Below are 19437 nucleotides of genomic sequence, written 5' to 3' on the forward strand. Positions count from 1 at the left end.
CCACTGATGCATGTGGTATCCACCGTCTGCGACGGTGGCCTCGTCAACAGAGGTTCTACAGGAAGCCTGAAGTTTTTGATCCGATCCCTCCGGATACTTTACTACAGGAACAGGCAGTGTCGCTGTCCTCGGGGGAGGACGAGAGCGGGGGAATAGCTGGCCCGGCAGACCTCGGGCTACGAGTGGTTGACAAGTCGTTGAGGGGATCCGGAATTCCGGTGTCTGCCCCTCTTCTCAATCCTCAATCTGTTTTGTCGTTGGAGATTCTGTCCACGCTTCAGTCTTTAGTACAGTCGTTGGACCAGAGACTACTGCAGGTAAACCTGCCACAGTCACCCGTCGACGAGCCGGGCCCGTCCCGTCCACCGACTCACGCACGCCAGTCTCAGCACCACAAGCACCAGGTGAGCTGCCAGATTCGGAGTCTGACAGAGGAGCCATGTCGGATATCTCATCATCCCCCTCCAGGGATCCAACCTGGGAGTCAGAGGTGGCGTTAGAAACCCCAAGAAGCCCGGCTCACCCGTTGCCCCATCCCCCCCACCCCCCGCGGACGATATTGCATGATTCCATGATGGAGAAGGCGTGTAAGGAATTTGGTTTGTCCCAGGAAGAACAGAAAAAGGACTTTTTTTTTTTTTTTTTTTTTTTTTTCCGACCACATGGGTAAAAGAAGTTCAGTGTTCTCAATACCCATACTAGATCACGTGTGGAAGGAGGGTTTGCAGAAAATGCGTCGCCCCTTTTCGGAGCCGGCGGTAAAAGGACGCCTTGAGAAAAAATGTAAGGCTCCAGAGTCTACCCCCAAGTGCTTGTCCTCCCAACCAAAGCCTGATTCGGTGGTGTCGGCGGCAGCAGCGAGGAAAGTGAAGGCCCAGCACAAGTGCACGACTCCGCCTGAAAACGAGGCAAGACGTCAGGATGCCTTCGGCAAAAAAGTGCTATCTTTGGGAGCAACTGCAGTAAAGGCCGCAAACTCCCTGGCTATTGTAGCCAGATACGACCGAGAAATGTGGCACAGGCTGGCTCCGTTGCTGGATCATCTTCCGGAAGAGCATAGGAAGGCAGCGATGTTACTTGTCCGAGAGGGCGAGGAAGCCTCCAATCACGCAATAAACATCGCGGTTGACCTCCCTGAATCGGGCTTCAAGCAAGTCAATAATGGGGTCGTGTTACGGCGACAGTCATGGCTTAAGTGTACCTACTTCAGGCCAGAGGTACAATACAAAGTACTAGATATGCCCTTTGAGGGAGACCTCCTATTCGGAGAGAAAGTAGGTGAGGCCCTAAAGGGAATGAAAGAGGACTCGGACACGGCACGTTCATTGGGTGCCCTCCAGAGTGGCCGAAGCTACAAGTCTTTTCGTCCCTTTAGATGGGCTTCAGGTAATTTCAGATTCTCTGCGTCAGGAGACAGATCCTTTGGTAGGTCGGCTTACCCCTCCCAGGGATACAGGCGTGCTTCCCAAACTGCAAACCGACGCCGGAACTTCCAGACTTCAGGAAGAGACCATCTTACCCGTCGTCGTCTAGAGAAAAGCAAAATAAAGATCAGCACACCGTTCTGGGCGGAAGAGTATCAGCCTATGTCGACGAATGGGAACGAATAACGACAGATCAATGGGTGCTGGACACAATAAGGAACGAGCATTCTCTACAATTCAAGCACAGCCCTCCGCACATTCTACCTGCGTTCACCGCTCATTCCCATCTGAGGGTACTGCAACAAGAGGTAACACTCATGTTAGCAAAGGGCGTGATAGAATTAGTTCCAAAATCACAGAAAGGTCAAGGAGTCTACTCAAGATACTTCGTCGTAAAAAAGCCGAACGGAAAATGGCTTCCCATTCTAGACTTACGCGATCTCAACAAGTCCTTAAAGAGCCTGAAATTCAAAATGCTCACGCTGCAAGAAGTGATCCGAGCCGTTCAAGAAGGGGATTTTCTAGCGTCCCTGGATTTGCAGGACGCGTACTTCCATATTCCAATGTGTCGGAAACACAGGAAGTTCCTGAGGTTTGTGATAGGGCGGACTCACTACTAGTTCACGGTTCTTCCCTTTGGGCTCAAAACCTCCCCAGAACGTTCACGAAATGCCTGGCCCCAGTAGCTGCCTGGCTTAGGAGGCGGGGCCACCATGTATACCCATACCTCGACGACTGGCTGGTAAGGGGATCCTCCCCAGCGTCGACCAACACAAGTTTGCAAGCCACCATGCAACTTCTACAACAGCTGTGATTTGCCATAAACTTCGAAAAATCCTCTCTGCGGCCATCGAGAACGTTGGTGTTCCTGGGGGCACAGTTCGAGACCCAGTCGGGGCTAGTGAAGCCTTCCCTCGACAGAACCTCAAAACTCAATCAACTGGCGAGCCGACTACGGCGAAACACCAAGCTCTCAGTGAGGAAATACGTTTCGGTCCTAGGGGCCATGGCATCCTGCATCCACCTGGTGGCAAACTGTCGCCTATTCATGAGGCCAGTTCAGGAGTTCCTCGCGGACCGGTGGACACAGGCCCAAGGATTGTGGTCAGACAAGATAATCAACGACAAACTGCTTCAGACCCTTCAGTGGTGGCAGAGTTTCCACAAAGTGAACAACGGTGTACCCCTGCAGGAACCGGAGTTCCAGCGAACCATAGTCACGGATGCGTCTCTAACTGGATGGGGAGCTCACGTGGGCACTCTTCAAACGCAAGGTCGTTGGTCTCAAACGGAGTCACTCCTACACATCGTGTTAGAGCTCAGAGCAGTGCGATGGGCCTTGAAGGTGTTCCTACCACACATCAAGGGATCGAGAGTACGAGTGCTGACGGACAATACGACGGCCATGTTTTATTTGAGAAAACAAGGAGGGACGCGATCCAGGACTCTTTCCATGGAGGCCCAGAAAGTATGGCATTGGGCATTAAAGCACGAGATTTCCATCGTTGGTCACCATCTCCCTGGAGTGAGGAATTTGCAAGCAGATTCCCTCAGCAGAAGGATGGCCCAGATACACGAATGGGAATTGGACACAGTTCAGCTGACGAAAGTGTTCTAGAAATGGGGTCACCCCCACACTAGATTTTTTCGCAACGAAGGAAAACAAGAAATGCGAACAATTCGCAAGCAGATGGCCTCAGGAGGGTTCCATGGGGGAGGCGTTCTCCTTCCCATGGACGGACAAGTTTATGCTTTTCCTCTGTTTCCCCTCATACGGAGGACAGTGCAGTGGATACGCAGGTACAGTTGCCGGGTAATTCTAGTGGCACCGTGTTGGCCGCGGCAACCGTGGTTTTCCGACCTGCTGCACCTGTCGCTGGAACATCCAATAGCGTTTCCAAGAGTCCCGAACCTACTGTCCCGGGACAAAGGTACGGTGTGGCATCACGACCCGGACAGCCTCAACCTCACAGCCTGGCTCCTGACTTTTCGGAATTTGGTACCTTGGACGTTTCGGAGGATTGTCAGAAAATTCTGCAAGCGGCTCGGGCCCCTTCTACCAACAAATCTTACACCTATAAGTGGCGAAGGTTCTGTGAATGGTGTCGAGGACAACAAGGTCTACATCCGTTGAAGGTGACTCCGGAACAAGTTCTACCTTACCTGCTTCACTTGGCAGGGGGGGGGGGGGGGGTTTATCTTTCACATCGATAAAGGTGCACCTGGCGGCCATCTCTAGGTTCACGAGGAAAAGACGGTTGTATCCTCTATTCAGCGACAGACTTGTGAAACACTTCATGAGGGGCTTATTTCGAACTTTCCCCCCAGAAAAACGTTTCCCACCAACATGGAGACTCAACATGGTGCTGGCAGGCTTAATGAAACCACCCTTTGAGCGTATGGCCATGTCGGACATGAAATTCATATCGTGGAAGTTGGCATTCTTAATTGCGATCACGTCAGCTAGGAGAATCTCGGAACTGCAAGCGTTGGTCGTAGACCCTTCATACCTAAGATTTTTTAAAGACAAGGTGGTTCTAGCAACTAATCCTACTTTCGTCCCAAAGGTTCCTACAGTGTATCACAAACACTCGTCCATTATTCTCCCTACTTTCTTTGCGACCCCATCATCGGCAGCAGAAAAAGCTCTTCATACCTTGGACGTTAAGAGGGCCCTAAAATTTTACCTACATCGTACACAAGAACTCGGTCTACTCGACAACTGTTCATCGCGTATGGTCCGTCGACGAGAGGAAAGGCAATTTGTAAGCAAGGATTGGCTCGATGGGTCTCGTCGACGATTGCGTTTCAAGGGCGGAAGGCTGCTGCAAGGGCATCCTAGAGCCCATTGTACAAGATCAACTTCCTCCTCAGCAGCATTATGGGCAGGAATTCCGCTAACGGATACATGCCAGGCTGAGGCATGGTCAGTGTCCCACACGTTTACCCGTCACTACTGCCTTGCCAGGCAGCATACGGACGAGATGCAGATGGGAAGAGCAGTCCTGCGCCATCTGTTTCAATAAGGTAAGCTCTACACTGTAAAGTTTTTTTTTTTTCTACCTGTTGGTGACCATATGCTTTATGGAGGTACAGTTATATGGGTAAACTTATTTCTGTTGTACCTGTGTATTGTGGTGAGGGTATATTGTGTTGCATTCTCACGCCGTCTTCAGGTTCACTGCTATACAATCTATTCTAAGCATGTGAATCCATGAAAGATCCAATGCTGGAGAAGAATAGTTTCTTATCTGTACCTCCATTTCTCCAGCATTGGTATCTTTCATGGATTCACATGCGCCCGCCGGCCTCCCCGGAATGCGATGTATATACTTGATAGGTTTGACCCTTCCTACTTTGGAGGGGCCGAAATCTGAAGGGGAGCCGCGGGGGCGGGCCTCTTATACCGTGACAGCCTACGGAGCATGCGTAGGCGGGCCCTAAAAGGACGTGGATAGGACACAAAAGTGTCGAAGTTTTCCTGTAGGAAAAGGCTATATATGTGTACCGAGGGGTCCCAGTCTGAGGACGTGGAATATTCTAAACATGTGAATCCATGAAAGATACCAATGCTGGAGAAATGGAGTTACAGGTAAGAAACTATTCCCTTGTGTATGATATTTGACTGCCTCCTTCTAGTGACAGTTTTATAACTGACTGTTGAATAAATTAATAAGTATTTAACCAAGAAACCTTGAGTGTAAGAGTTTATTTGAACAGCTGTGATTGTAGACCTCTTGTGTAACATTACAGCTCGCATTCCCTCTTGAGATGAGCCTGGTTGCTCAGCTCCACTAACAAAAACTGTGTAGTACAGACTTGTACCAAAGGTTAATAAAATCGATCACAAATACTTTCTTAGGCAGTGCAAATAGTTTCAGTTCACTAGAGGACTCTATTCAGTTCTCTCTATTCAGTTCAGTAGGCCTAGGCCAAAGTTAATGGGCTAGTGTCTTTGATAGGAAAGAGCAGTTCTTGTGGTAAACGGTGAAGTCTTTTCCAAAGTTCTTAGAAGAAGTTTGCACGAAAAAGAATCATATGTTGGGGTCACAAGCTGATTAGGCCTGCAAGTTGGGAAAGTTTCACGAACTTTCACGCGAGAGGCAAGTTCTCTAAATGGGTTGGCACAGTACCTTAATATGAAAAGATGCAGCTGAAGACGTTGGTTCCTGGTAGTTCCTGCAGATCTCTCTGTTCCTGAGCCTCGGTCGTGGTGACAAGAGGACAAGAGCGGAGGGGGGGGGGGTCGGCATATGTCAGGTGGGGGTATAGGGAGGGGGGCAGATATCTGGTGGGGGTAAGGGGGGGTAAACAAGCTGGCAAAATGGAAGATCTTTGGTTCAAGTAGCTGTAGTCACACACACGCTGGTGTCCTTACCCCTGGTTAATCCTAACCAGCTCCAAGAATGGTATCCAGGTGGCTTACGAGTTTATTGGTCCCACTACCTCAAAGGAACAAGTCGTCCTTGAAGGGGCTTCTCTGTCGAGATGAACTTGGCGATTCGGACCTGCAGCTGGGCTTCACCGGGCAAACCAACGGTCCAGGAGTTGCAGCAGCTGTCCTCTTCCAGCTTGTCTTCTGTTCTTTTGTTCCAGTGGTCAACTCTGTTTTTCAGTCCAAGAGACTCTCCTTTTAAACTGTCTTCTCCCTTTCATTCCAGCCTAGCTGTCAATCACCCAGCAGAATGGCTGTCCTTGCCGGACAGTCTGCCAGCCAGTCTGCCAGCCAATCACACCAGATTGCATTTGGGTCTCGTAGGAGACTAAGCACAGGGAGTTTCGGGCACCCCCTTCACTTTCTGCCCACCCCGGACACTCAGGCGCCAGAGGCGGTCTTCAGTCCTGAAGCCCGCCAAAGGCATAGAAACAAAGGGACCAAACCTGGTTTGGTGCACAGAGACAAACACAAGAAGGACCTTTCCAAAAAGAAATGGCTTAAAAAGACCGGGACCTGTTTAAACAAAGGGGCTTAATGCGCCATCTTGAAAAACATGGCTCCCAGTGATTTTTAGCTACCGGTGTTCGCGATCGGGAAAAATCATGGTAGTTTGTTGTAAAACCACTGCCACCAACCATTTCAATAGGGAAGGATAGCATTTGACTGCTACATGAGTTTCTAGACACATGGAATACCAGGTAACCCCTCCAGCACTTTATAGGAAAATGGTGTGTGCTGGGTTTAGGAATTTAAAAAGACTAGTAAAGTCAATTTAACCTTCCATTCTCTGGGAAACAGTAGTTTATCCCAGAGAAGGTATTTAAACCTTGGGACAGCCTAAAATGCTCCCCTGTGTCACTGCACTGAGGGTGCTGTGTGACGCACATGAAAAGATGATGGCTACGGAGTTGTCTAAAACTCCATAACCAAAAGAAAATTAAAGTAGAGTTCCAAAGGTCAGCAAAAGAGCTGGGGGTCTCTGAGGTAGAGAGGAATTGGCACATTTATTAGAATTCTCCCTACCACCCGTATAGCCAATGTATGCAGAAGTCCAGTGGAACCTTCTGCAAGAAGGCCTTCAGGAAGTGCCAGAACCTACACGGGCCAAGTTGCTCATCATAGTTTCCGAAGCCAAGCAGGTGAACCAGAATGTGCTCAAAAACACTCTGGACCCTGCCGAGACAGCAGGGAGAACCCTGGCAGAAGGTACCTTGCTCAAGAGACTTGCATGCCAGAGACTCAAGCAGCACTGATTTTAAAAAAAAAAACCTGTTGAGTAGACCAACCTGTTTGGCAAGCAGTGGACGATGCTCTTGAAACAGCAAAGAAAGAGCATGAGACACTCAAGTCCCTTCAACAAATTACCCAGAAACCCTCACCTCAGAGGAAGCGGCTCCGGCCGGTCCTTTCGGGGCCAGTCTTGTTTTTCCCAGAACCAGTATAATGCAGGAAACCACTGGAATTCGGGACAGGGGTCCAATACCGCCACCACTTATGCACCCAGGGGACAGTGGCGTGGGAAAGGTAGAGGACGAGGTTCCAACCCCAGAGGCGCACCGGCCTCTGGTCAGAAATGACCTGTGTATAACATCTTTCCTTACTGGACCACCCCAATTCAGCCTGCCAAGATCAAGATACCTGATGCCGGACCACCTGCAAATCCTACTGCAAGAGGTGCAGACTCTTCTAGGAAAGGGCGCCATAGAAGTCGTCCCTATTCTACAGGTAAACTAGGGCATTTATTCAGTGTACTTCCTTGTAACCAAAAAGGATCTCACCATGTGCCCTGTGCTAAATTGACAAGTTTGTCAAACCTCAAAAGCTTTGTATGGTCACTTTACAGGAAGTAATCCCGCTGTTGAAACGGGGATTACATGGCAACACTGGACATGAAAGATGCATAATTTCATATTTCAATGTTACCAGCGCACAGAAAATAGGTTCATGATCGAGGACAAGCACTGTCAGTTCAAAGTGCTCCCCTTTTGGCATCGCCTCAGCGCCAAGGGTGTTTACAAAGGTACTGGCAGTAGCAGCAGCACACCTGCACAGACTATCCGTCCCGGTTTACTCTTACCTCAACGACTGGCTCATAATGGGGAAGTCCTAGTCAGAAAACGCACTTAAGATTGTTGGGTAATGTAAGCACAAATGCATTGTTGACACAGGTGCCCATAGTACAAAAGGTAAATTCTGTTTGTAGGGAGAAGTTGACGGTTAGACTGAAATTATCCAAATCTCATCCTTTTGTATGGAGTACATTTGCTTTTGAGAACTATTCACATGAAACGCCATTGCATTTTGTTTTTTTTCCCCTCCAGACCGAAGACTTACCACACTAGCCTGAAGGTAGCTTGGGATCTGAATACTGGAGTCTTCATCACTGTCAGCGTGGGAGATCTTACAGAGGTCAAAGGGCAGACAAGGTAAGTACTTGATGCAGCATCTTACATGCACATCTGTTCATCATAAAGCAAGTCAGGTTGTTTTTGTCTGTTTTGTATAGGAAGTTGAAGGTTGCTGGGTCTTTTGGTGGAGGGGAGATTTGCTTTTAGGTAGATAAGCTACATCTTTGGAGAAGAGCGGGGGGGTGGCTACATGGCCATGGGATAGGAAGTGACTCCAAGGTGCTCCCGTTTATCCTACAAGATCCTTGAAAAAAGATGTGCTCAGAGCTGGCTGCGACGTGAGAGCCTGAACACACTGTAGTATGAATATGTGAGGCACGACTTACACAGAAAGCTGTTGAGAATCTTAGCAGTGGAGAGACACTGCTGGTGTGGTGAGCTGCAGAGGAGTTGGAGCATCCCGGCGTTCGGATGGAAAAGATGGCGGCCGGACAAGAACAAAGTAGCCATCTGACGAACTGTGACATGGAATGAAGGAGTGCCGGAACAGACAAATGCAAACATCCAGACTGGCCATGAACACCAGCAGCTCGCCAGCTGACCCAGCACTACATTATCATCTGAAGCTCTAATAAGGAGAGCTGCCGATACGAACAAACCAGAACAATAATAATAAAATGTAAAATAAAAAAAAAGAGGAGCAGCTGCGGTGGGCGCAGGGAGTCATTGCCATGGAGCTCCTGTCACCTTACATGCAAAGTGGAATTTCGAGTAACATAGGATCAGTGGGCTGCAACTCCTGCTGGGCTAATGGAGATCTAAAGAGCAAACAGAAGTGGATACATTGTCGCCAGTGCACCGGAAAGGCAAGTCGGACAGACGAGAGCGCGATGGCTGATGGGATAAGGAGTAGCTCAAAACGAAAAGCCTGAAGGCGATGACAACAAGATAAGTGCAATGAATCCACTAGGAGTGCAGCTCTAAGCATGATAGGTACTCAGCAAATACTCAAGCATGGACACGAAATAAACTCGATAGTACAACACTTTGCAATTGACGCGGTAGCAGAATGGCACGAATTGCCGAATACACTAGAAGCATGGTTCAACACTAGCTGAGAGGGCCGTATACAGGCGAAGCTACGGTGGAATGAATGTAAACTGCATGCAAGTTAGGAAAGACGCCTGCCTGACCTACCAATGTGAAAATGGAGGAGGCATGCACTACCATGTTCAGCGAAGCAGCACAGCTTTAGCAGATGTTGGGAGACCCGACAGGAAAGTAGTGTAAGCCCCAGCAAGTAGCACAAAGAACGGAGTGGTGGTGTTGCCATCCAGTGTGGCCCTGCAAGAAGAAGCCCAGGCTGCGAATGGCATTGAGAGCTGATGGCACAAGAGGAGTAGTGATCGCAGCTGTGGTGGAACGGAGTAGAGTGGGACTGTAAGGCCGGCACACGATTACGCTGAGTAGGACTGCTTACCACTACATACGTACACAGCAAGGGATGATGATACGCAATCCCCCCAGGGAGGTAACTTATCTGTATTGTTCTATCAGCGGAACAAGGTACAGCAAGAGACACTGGGCAGCAAGAACAATTGGCACGCACAAAGCGAAGGCGTATGATCGCCATGTAAAGGTGCATTTGAGCAGCAAGCCAAGACACCGTACACAACAAGGGAGAAAACGCTGGCGTCACCCGGAAAACAAGGCTCCTGGCCCACAATACGGGTGCGTACTGGCAAGATCGGAGTGCAGCTACATTGTTACATGGGAGGGCAGAATCCACTCCGGTAGCTAATAATTGGCTCCCGGACACCCCGTGCACGGCCCGCCCAGGCGCTAACGGCAGTTTCATCCCATTGGTGCTGGAGAGAGGGGGAGGCTTGCCCACAATTTTTTGGCATGCCATGTCCAGCCAACCACTAAGAATGAAGAGCAAGCAGCCCACGCTGGAAGAGTACGCCAGAACAGTCTGGCCCAGAAGGAGCCAAGAGCAAAGATAAAGCCCCTGCAGGGAGCACAGTCACCATGGGCACCAATCAGGAAGTCCTTGTGGCGATCGCAGATCTGAAAGTAGCCTGGGAGACCAAACTGGGTCTGGCTATGACTGAATTGAAAGCAGCACTGGAGCTGAAAGTCAGGGCAGTGCAGGAGGAAGTGAACCTCCTCCGACAAGATGTCGGGCCGCTGGCAGAATGCACAGAGAACCTGGAAAAAGAGGTGAGCCCGAACACAGCGGACTGCAACACATAAAGCAGCCCTGCACGCCCTAGTGCAGCGCGTGGGTAACCTAGAATGCAGAGCGGAGGAGGCAGAGGGACGTGCCTGAAGGAATAACATCCCCATTGTTGGGCCGCGGGATCCAACCCTACAGAGTTTGTTGAATCTATGCTGCTACAGGAGATAACCTGGGTAGTTTTGTCCCAGGGGGTTTGTGGTGGAAAGGGCGCACAGGGGTCTAATGAGGAGGACTGCCGTCAGGCACTCCGCACCCCCCCCCCCCCCCCCTCCCCTCCCATCCCCCAGGCCGGTGATCGCCAAGATCCTAAACTATCGGGATCGAGAAAGAATCGTTTAACACTTATGTAAGGGTGGAACAATACAAAGAGGAACATCAAATAGAACCGCACACCCAGATTATGCCCTGTTGGTACAACGTAGCCTCATGAACGTTGGGACTGTGAAAAGATTGCGTGAAGCAGGCTACAGGTAGATGCTGCTCTACCCGGCGACGCTGAAGATGTTCCACAAAAACAGAACCTTGTTTTTAGAAACCCCGGAAGAAGCTATGGGGTGGGGCTCGACGCGCAGAGCTGCCCCCAGGAGACGGGCATCCAGATGGGGGAAGGAGAAGTAAGAGATGAGTAATCTATGAAGGGGGCACTAAAGGGTGTCGCAACTTAAGACTATGGGACTTGACTTTTATAATAGATGGAGCTTATGGGCTGGCATGATAAGGTTGGAATGGGACATGATATGTGACATGATACGTGGGCACTGAGACTTTTACCTAGCTAGGGAGCCTCGCATAGCTAGTCCTCATACCCCCATTCCAGACTAACCATTAGTCGGTGGACTATCCACAGAAGGTCACCCTAAAACAGACAAAAAGCTCTAATGAAAATATGTATTGTAATATTTTCTTTTACCCCCCTTCATGGACGAGGAATAGTGTTGTCTTGTCTCTTTATAGCTCCCTTTGCGGCAAGCTCGCAGAATTGTTAGCATGTCCCCATTACTCTCACACAGTACTAGTTCTTGGTTCACAGGAGTGGTTGTGAGCATGGTCTGCTTTTTGATTCCCTGCAGTGGCAGTGTTTGGAGCGCCTATCGGAAGAGCTGCGTGGACATGGTTATGAAGTGGCTGGTGCCAGAGAGCAGTGGGCGATGTGTCAACAGGATGACGAACGAAGCGCTTCATAAAGGTACTGCTGAGGGTGGGGATTGGGCCATGCTATTTGGTACTCCGTGTCCACAATGGGAGGTTTTGGATAGGACCGCGACTTGAGTGGGAGAAGTATTGCCATAAAATGCAAAGAAAGCCGTGATCTTTAAAAGGGGGCATTACCTCCAGTGGTGTAGGCACAATTAGTCTGAGGATGATGGCAATGACCGCAGGAGTTCGAAAAAGTTCTCCTGTGTAGTTGATGCCTGCAGAGGGAATTCCAGGTTGATAACCTTGCCATCAAGAGGGGTCAGGGCACAGAATGAACAGGAGGGTCGCTCTAGCACTCTGGTTCCTCTGCACCCTTAAAGGAGGATTGACTGAGCATTGTCCAACTCCTCTTTTGGTGTCTCGCCTTCCATCGTATACTGAAACTGAGTGAGGCCTTCAGTCAGAAGAGTGAGGCGGTAGATCATTCAATGAGACACACCAGACTCTTAATGCAAGGTGCACTGTCTGTATAACTAGTTATAGTGATGTTCCCCTCTTAGAGTCCATAATGTCAATGATAGATGATGCTCTTGAGTCGGTGGGCGATCCCTAATTCATTCTGGGGGGGGGAGGGGAAGGGCACTGCAAGACGCTCTATTGGGAGCGAGAGCAACATGGCTACTTGAAACGAAGGCTCGTGAACCGTCACTGTTAAATGACCAGACGTAAGAGAGATATTCCAGGATAAAATACTTGGTCAAGGGGGGAGAAACAATCTTGTATTGACTACTGCTTTGTCTCCCATAATGTCTTGGCCGATATTGGCAAGTTCAGGGTTGTTGAGATGCCAACCAGGGATCACGGTCTCTTCTCAAGTTGGGGGGTGACGAGGGGGGGGGGTGAGGCTTTGGGATAAGAGGGCAGTGGTAGCTGGCCCGATTGACCTAACATGGGGGGGGGGGGGGTGGAACAGGCTTGGAATCAGAGCATCTAAAGTACTGCAGATTGTCGGTCAGCTTGAACACTTAATCCACGACAATCCTGGAGCAAGTCACTCATATCCTGATAGCACCATTGTGGACACGACAGCCATGCTTTTCACACCTGCTCAAAATGTCGCTTTACTACTACTGTGCCCTTACAACATATTATCCCAACATCAGGCGACAACCCGCCATCCATGCCCACACACTCAACCTGGCAGCTTGGATCCTGAAGTGTAAGTTAAACTTGCCACATAGATGCATGCCCATCAAATGCAAATGCTTTATTTTTGGTGTAGACCACGCAGCGTCATCCTCATTGACTGCTCACCTGCACATATAGTACTTCATCTGCCTTACCTCTTGGACTCAGGATAAGTCTTTAATTCCCTTCAAGTTCACCGAGCAGCTCTTTGAGCATACACCACCTCTCACAGTAAAGTGCCATGGCGGAAAGTAGCAGGGGTTAAAAGAGATTACTACACCTATTTAAAGTCCAACTCCCGGATGCGACTTAAAGTTGTACTTTCTAGCTCATGGGTCCCCCTTTTTCAGTCAATGCATACAGCCAGTCTTAAACATCTCACTTACAAGACTGTTTATGGTCGCTAGTCCATCAATAAGACTGGTTAGTGAACTTCAAGCCCTCTGTGAATAACCACAAGACCAAGTGGTTTTAAGAACACACCTACTTTTCACAACCAGTCCCTAGAACTTCCAGCTTTCTTCCAAAACACGACTAATTCAACAGAAAAAGCTCCCATACTTCAGTACATAAAAGCTCTCCTGTCTAAACAAATCAAAGCCACTGAGAAAATAAAATTAGTTCTTGGTCTCTCTACGCTTTAACAATAGTTCTGCAAGGTTAGTAAAGGATCATAACAAATGTTACAGAACCAGTGAGAGGGGTGAAGTATTGTACCCTTGGGAAGATTAGTTGACACAAGGTAACCAAGAGAAAATTAAAGGCCAAGGTGCTCACCACCAAAACTGTGTGATGCAATAAGAAAATGCAGATGCCCAAAAAGCTATTGGAAAGTATAATTCCCAAAATAAAATAGTCACAAAAATGACTTCCATGGAAAGAGTGAAAGAAAGCGGGAGTGGGAGAGAGTGATGGGCGAGAGGTTCCTACTCGGGAACATAGACAAATAATCCACAAGTCCAGCAAAATGTGCTGGGGCCTCACAGGTGAGGGAGATTTAGCACAGATTTTGTGAGTACGTTCCTACTGCTTCAGCATGAGACCCAGTGATTGCTAAAGAAATAGAACTCTTCATAGTTGGATGGATACCTGCCTTCGAATCCAGTACATTGCGCCATACAATCGGGGATGGACCCCCTCATTCAAACCTTCTTGGGCACATGACAATTGCATGGGCACTGATGATAGTGATTCAACAGTGAATGGCAGGTACCCATTCACACATCCGGCCTGGTCTGAGTCTTCATGCATTTTCATTCATACTTGAAAGGTTAACCAAGCCTCATTGTGGAGTCTCACTGGACTTTTAAAATCAAGTTGCCACTTTAGTGGTGACCCTGCGGGGATCAAGTCTTTGTTCCTTGGAAAGGAAAATGGATGTAGAAGAAGGGTAGAACCTTATAAAATTCCCAGAGTGCTGTCACTAGCCAGAGGGGACCTGCTTGCAGAATGGATACCCATGTGGGCATATTGATCGAGCCCTTTACACAGTACAGTTAAAAGGCTATAAGATTTAAGCAAAGTAGAGAAACTACTGTAGTGCTCTAGCAGGTAGCAGCAAGGCTTTGTCTGGTTAATCTGGCACACATGGTGTAGCCACCACACCAGGTTTACACTGTCACTAACCATTACCTGGGCACACTGTCTGGGCAAGTTTGCTTGCTGAGGGAAACTGGGAGGCACCATTAAAGGGGCCTGGCCATTCCACTTTGGGGCCCTGGCGCCAGTTGTGATTTCTGGAAGATCTCAAAGGGGGCTCATTGTGGAAAAATGTTGAAGACTCCCAAAGAATGTACTTTCTTCCTTGCACTTGTGTGCTAACTACACCCTAACACAGTTGTGTAAGTTAAAAGGAAAGGTTTCCAATTTCAAAATGAGCAAATACTGAATGTTATAGGTTATGGGCCTCCAGAGGAATGAGTCTGCTGAGAAATTTTAGACCCGAGGAGTGTGAAGTTTCTCTGGTACATGTTTAAGGCTTTATGGTGGGAGGTGAGATGAATCGTGGGGATAAGGAAGGTTTTTCAGGGTGGTGGTGTGGGTGCTTGCACACATTCTGGACCACACTCCCAGCACCTACCTCCTAGTTTAACTTTCCCATGCATTCAGTATAAGGTTGTTGCCCTGGTCCCTGCTTCTTCTCTTTATTTTTGTATCCAGTGCATATGGTCTTCCTCAACGTCTTCTAAAGTTCTTTTTTTAAAAATTTTTTTTCCTTCCCTTTCCTTAAGGCTGCTCTTTGAAGTTTTTGGCTGACAACGTGCGCTACACGTGGATTGTGCTTTAACCTGGTGCCGAAAAAGGAAGACTTCTTGCTCCAATGTGTAGAAGCCTGAGAGATTTCCGGCCATCTAAAAACACTACCTCCTCGGGATTCATTGTTTTTGTTCATTAATGCACAACTTTTCTTCAAGTCAATCCCGTGGGTGCTCCCTGGAGACAATACTGATTGTACGATTGGGAGAATGCTGTTGAAACAAATGGTTGTGGGCTTGGGCTTGGTGGCGTCTATGGTGAGAGCTTAGACACCCAAAACGTGGCACTGCTCTATGGCACTTGTCACTTCTGCGAAGGTGCAATATGCCGACCCAGCTGACTTTCTTTTGTGTTGCTTCCAAGGCCTGACATGGGACATGGAGAATGTTTTGGGCAGCTTAGGGAGACTGAATCCTGCTCCTTCCATGTGGGCTGCACATGGAAAGTTACCATACAGGCATCCAATGGGCCAGTGGTCTTACAGGGATGACTCATCGGTGCTTGGGAGCGGGGCTTCCCAGTTTGTTCCGTTTACCTCCGGCTGGGATGTCGATGAGTTGGGGAAAGTGAATGCTGAAAGCAGTCACTAAAGGGGTCTGTGCAGCTGCTCTTTGGAGGGTCAGTCTAATACTCACTCAAAATACCTGCACTTTGTGTCCAGTTCCTGGAATACCTGTTTAACCCTTTTTATTACAGCAATGACAGTATAGGGCTGCTGCTACCACGAGAGACCTGTTGACTAGTCCAGTTAAGTCACATTTCTAACCTAGGCGCAGGTATTCGTGATGGCCCTGTGCTGTTGCACGAATGGTCTTGTGAAAGCACCCGAGGAATCTTTTGTATGTGGTCTCACGGGTCTGTTTGCTGGAGCACGGCAGTATAAATGTATAGAGGTCCATCTTATAGTAAAGTATTTTTTTTAATCTAATGATTGTTTTTGATGTATAGCCATGAAGCCTCTTAGGTCTGTCTCCTTTCCTCCGTATTCCTTTTTGCTCTCACTCGATCTGTTCGCATTGGACACCTGTCCTGGATGGCTTTCTGAACACGCATTCAGTGTTAAACGCCAATGGAAACATTCCTCTAGGTTTCTCCATCAAAGTGTCCTTGCTATGGCTCTGCAGGTCCCCTGCTGTCTGTGTAGAATTAGCCATGGGTGGCCATTTAGCCAGTCTGATGGAGGGCCACTAATGCTTGGTGCTTGGATGAAGTGTATCGTGGCCCCTTGGGTTGCGACGTGTGCTTCTGTCTATAGGGTGCCCTTCTGGCAGCTTGGCTGTTCCTGTGGCCGGTTTGTGACCCATGACAGGAGGGGGTTCCCATTTCGGGGTTGTGCGCCTCTGGTCTTGTGGCCCCCCATTTGTTTAGAGGCAAATTGCGATCCGTTTATAGATGCCTGTCCAGTGTCTCCAGGTTCTCCTTTATCATTCAGATGTTTTTAAATTGGGGTTTTTGGATCCTCAGTATTTTTCTGTTCTCATTTAATAAACATTTATGATTTCACAAGTTTGTTTTGCGAACATTTTGTTATCTGCTGTGAGACTCCTCTCTGCCGGTGCAATTAGTGAAGCCCACAAACGCAAGCTTTGGAGACCTCTGCTGAACCAAGTGGATTTCAAAATCTAAAATGTATTTTCATATATTAGTGTGGTTAAAATGTATCTTCGTCAGACTGGCTACAATTAATATATATCACTGTAGATTTTTATGCAAAGCAAAATAACCCACTTTATAAGTGTAGCTTCCGCAGAGCATGTAGTTCTATAATACCTTCCACCAATGAGGATGGTCTCTTACCTTGTTTACAGGTTGTGTGGGCCATCCTGAGAGCTTTGCGTAATGCTTTGTGTACTTTAAGGGTGTGCGTTTTTCATCAGACTCTGGGATGGCTACTTTGAATTTCCTCTAGTTCTGCCTGCACTTATGGTTTGGTTACTCTGACCACTTGGAGCATCTGTAGCTGTTCAGTCTGCTGTCAAGGTACTTTCTAAGCCGAGGAATAGGGGAATGTGAAGTAGGAAAATCACCCTTCCTGTCAAGAACCAGCTGGTAATGCAAGCACCTCTTTCAGGGCATGCGCAATCTACTTGCCAACTCGCTTTGGTGAGATTTTAAGACGTGCGAGTACTGTTGCCATGGTACTCTTTGCTGGTGAATATGGGGAGGTTATGAAACCTTATTTGGCCTTTACTGCAGTCACTTTTTAAGAATTTGCAAGGCAGTCTTCCATCTGCAAAGGCATTTCTACCAGGTCTGTAAATTGCAGAGCCTGAAAATGACCCATGTCCTTATTTTATGATCATGTCTCTCGCTAGATGACGAGACTGTTCAGTGTGCCCTCACCCACGGCTTTGAGAGTACTTTTTGGAAGTCCCCAGTGCACAAGGACAAGCTTTACAGGTCTCGCGTCAGAGGTGGCATCCCAGCATGAGGGATCCAAAGCCCCCAAAAAAGAACACCTGGTCTTGGGTATTACCTCAGCATCTAAAACTGAGCTCTCGGACATGAATGTCCTTGATGGTAGTTGCCTTCCTGTCGACTGTCTACTCTTTAAGATAGTAATTGGTTGCATCGACATTTGCAGCAGCATTAGGCTTTCCAGTCTTCAGTTTGAACCAGAAATACTCCCGCCCACCCACCACCCCGGAGAAAGAGACTTGTATGATCATTCTCCAATTCACTCCCAGTGGTGAGCTGGATTTTCAGAATCAAACCTGTGGGCAGGTTGAGACCATCCTGTTCTAGTGAACGGAGAAGGACCAGAGTGTATAAGCAAACCCTATCCGGGTAGAGTAACTGAGCAGCAAGGCATCGGCTTACTGTGGGGAAGGATACAGTCAAGCACACAAAGCACTCTAAATACAAGTTGGGCATAATGTATAAAAATAGTTGTTTAGGTCTTACGTTAGGTGAGGTTATCTGAAGTACTAAGGGCTTAGTAAAACATTCAACTGAGAGAGTACAAGACTCCACTCGTAGTATAAGGCTGTACCACTTGAGTATATGGTAGCGGAGACTGAGCAGCCTGGCTCATCTTAGGAGGGGAGGGGGCTGTAGGAAGGTACAAAGAATCTGTAGTACACCAAGGGTTCAATAGAAACGCTGACAACCAGAAGTACTATCAAAAATAAAGGTTTATTATGAATAAAAGTAGGCAGAGTTACTGTCATGATGCCAACCCCCGGGGACCCAGACCAAATCCAGCAACCCCGGAAGCAGGCATCAAGTTATCCAAAGCAAGACCAACAACCCCTGCTAGGGGCTATTTGGGTCCAGTCCTGGCGCCTATGGTGCCAGGCTCATAGATTAAAACGTACCTGATGCAGACCATGCTGCAAAAGCTCCAAGCCAAAAGAGGCTTGGAAGGGACTACTTTACTTGGGGACTATTTTTTTTTTTTTTACTCGGGCTGGGGAGGAATACTTACCTGGGACTACTTTGGAGGCTATTTAAACCACGCCCGAAGAGCAGCACACGCTTCGCGTTATTCTACATCCAGCAGCGTAACGCCCACCGTGCCTGCAAGTCTGCATCCAGCCTTCTGCCACGCCCGCCTCGAGTTTGGAGCTCCTAGAAAACGGGAGAAAGAAGGAGAAAAGGTTGGAACAAGAGCAATGATCCTGAATTCCCGATCCATCGCGCCTTCGAGCTGGAAGAAAGAAGCTATTTATGCGCGTCGCCTCGCCTGCTGCAGCGCCGCGCTGAACTCACTGGCCTTCGCAGCATCTTCACATTCCACCGCATCCTCCTGCATGTTCCCGCCGCACTCCGGCACCTAAGGAGAAGACAAGAACAGCAAGGTGAGCCAAGGGAATACACAGAGGAATATTAGTCCCCCCCCCCCCCCCCCCATAGACTTACCTGATTTTACCACTGGGGGGTACTATTCCTCTTCACGGGTCGGCGCAGCTTCCACTGCATCTTTGCCGAACCCCGGCCCCTAAGGGGGAAACAAAAGGACAGCAAGGTGAAAAAAAGGGACTAACAAGGGGAACCCTCCTCACCACAATACACTTACCTGATTTTACCGCTCGAGGTATTATTCCTCGAGACTTCATACTTTCTCTCAGCGCCTGAATAAGGGAGAAAGCAACAGGTTACATATTGACATTTTATCGAACTGTGTTGGAAGATACAAATCCTTACCAGAATATTACCAGTTGCCAGTAGGAACTCTTCATTAGGGTCAAGCTGCAACCTGCAAGGAATCGAACAAGAGAAAGTCAGGCATTTGAACTCTTACGAACTTTATACTTACGGCGTCTTGCCGGGAATCTCAGTCAATATTGTTCCGGAACTCACCAATTCCTTCGAGCCAGTGAAGCAACTGGTTATCAACGCGCCCCTGCCCTCAATCCAGGATGGAGAGCTCATCTTTTCAAACCATCAGGTGAGACTGTAAGA

At 48.5% G+C, this 19437-nt stretch overlaps 1 protein-coding gene across 1 annotated transcript in view; it reads left to right on the forward strand.

The window, feature by feature from the left end:
• The window catches only part of DCAF15 (DDB1 and CUL4 associated factor 15), an 84097-nt gene extending 67558 nt beyond the window's left edge, over window positions 1–16539 (forward strand). The window contains exons 11-13 of the mRNA XM_069604379.1: window positions 8184–8288; window positions 11523–11638; window positions 15009–16539. Coding sequence (XP_069460480.1) covers window positions 8184–8288; window positions 11523–11638; window positions 15009–15064 — 277 coding nt within the window. The 3' untranslated portion in view covers window positions 15065–16539. The remainder of the gene's footprint in view (window positions 1–8183; window positions 8289–11522; window positions 11639–15008) is intronic.
• Window positions 16540–19437: the final 2898 nt, after the last annotated feature.

Source organism: Ambystoma mexicanum, chromosome 3q, assembly GCF_040938575.1.
Source record: "Ambystoma mexicanum isolate Mex_15411 chromosome 3q, UKY_AmexF1_1, whole genome shotgun sequence".
Lineage (NCBI taxonomy): Eukaryota > Metazoa > Chordata > Amphibia > Caudata > Ambystomatidae > Ambystoma > Ambystoma mexicanum.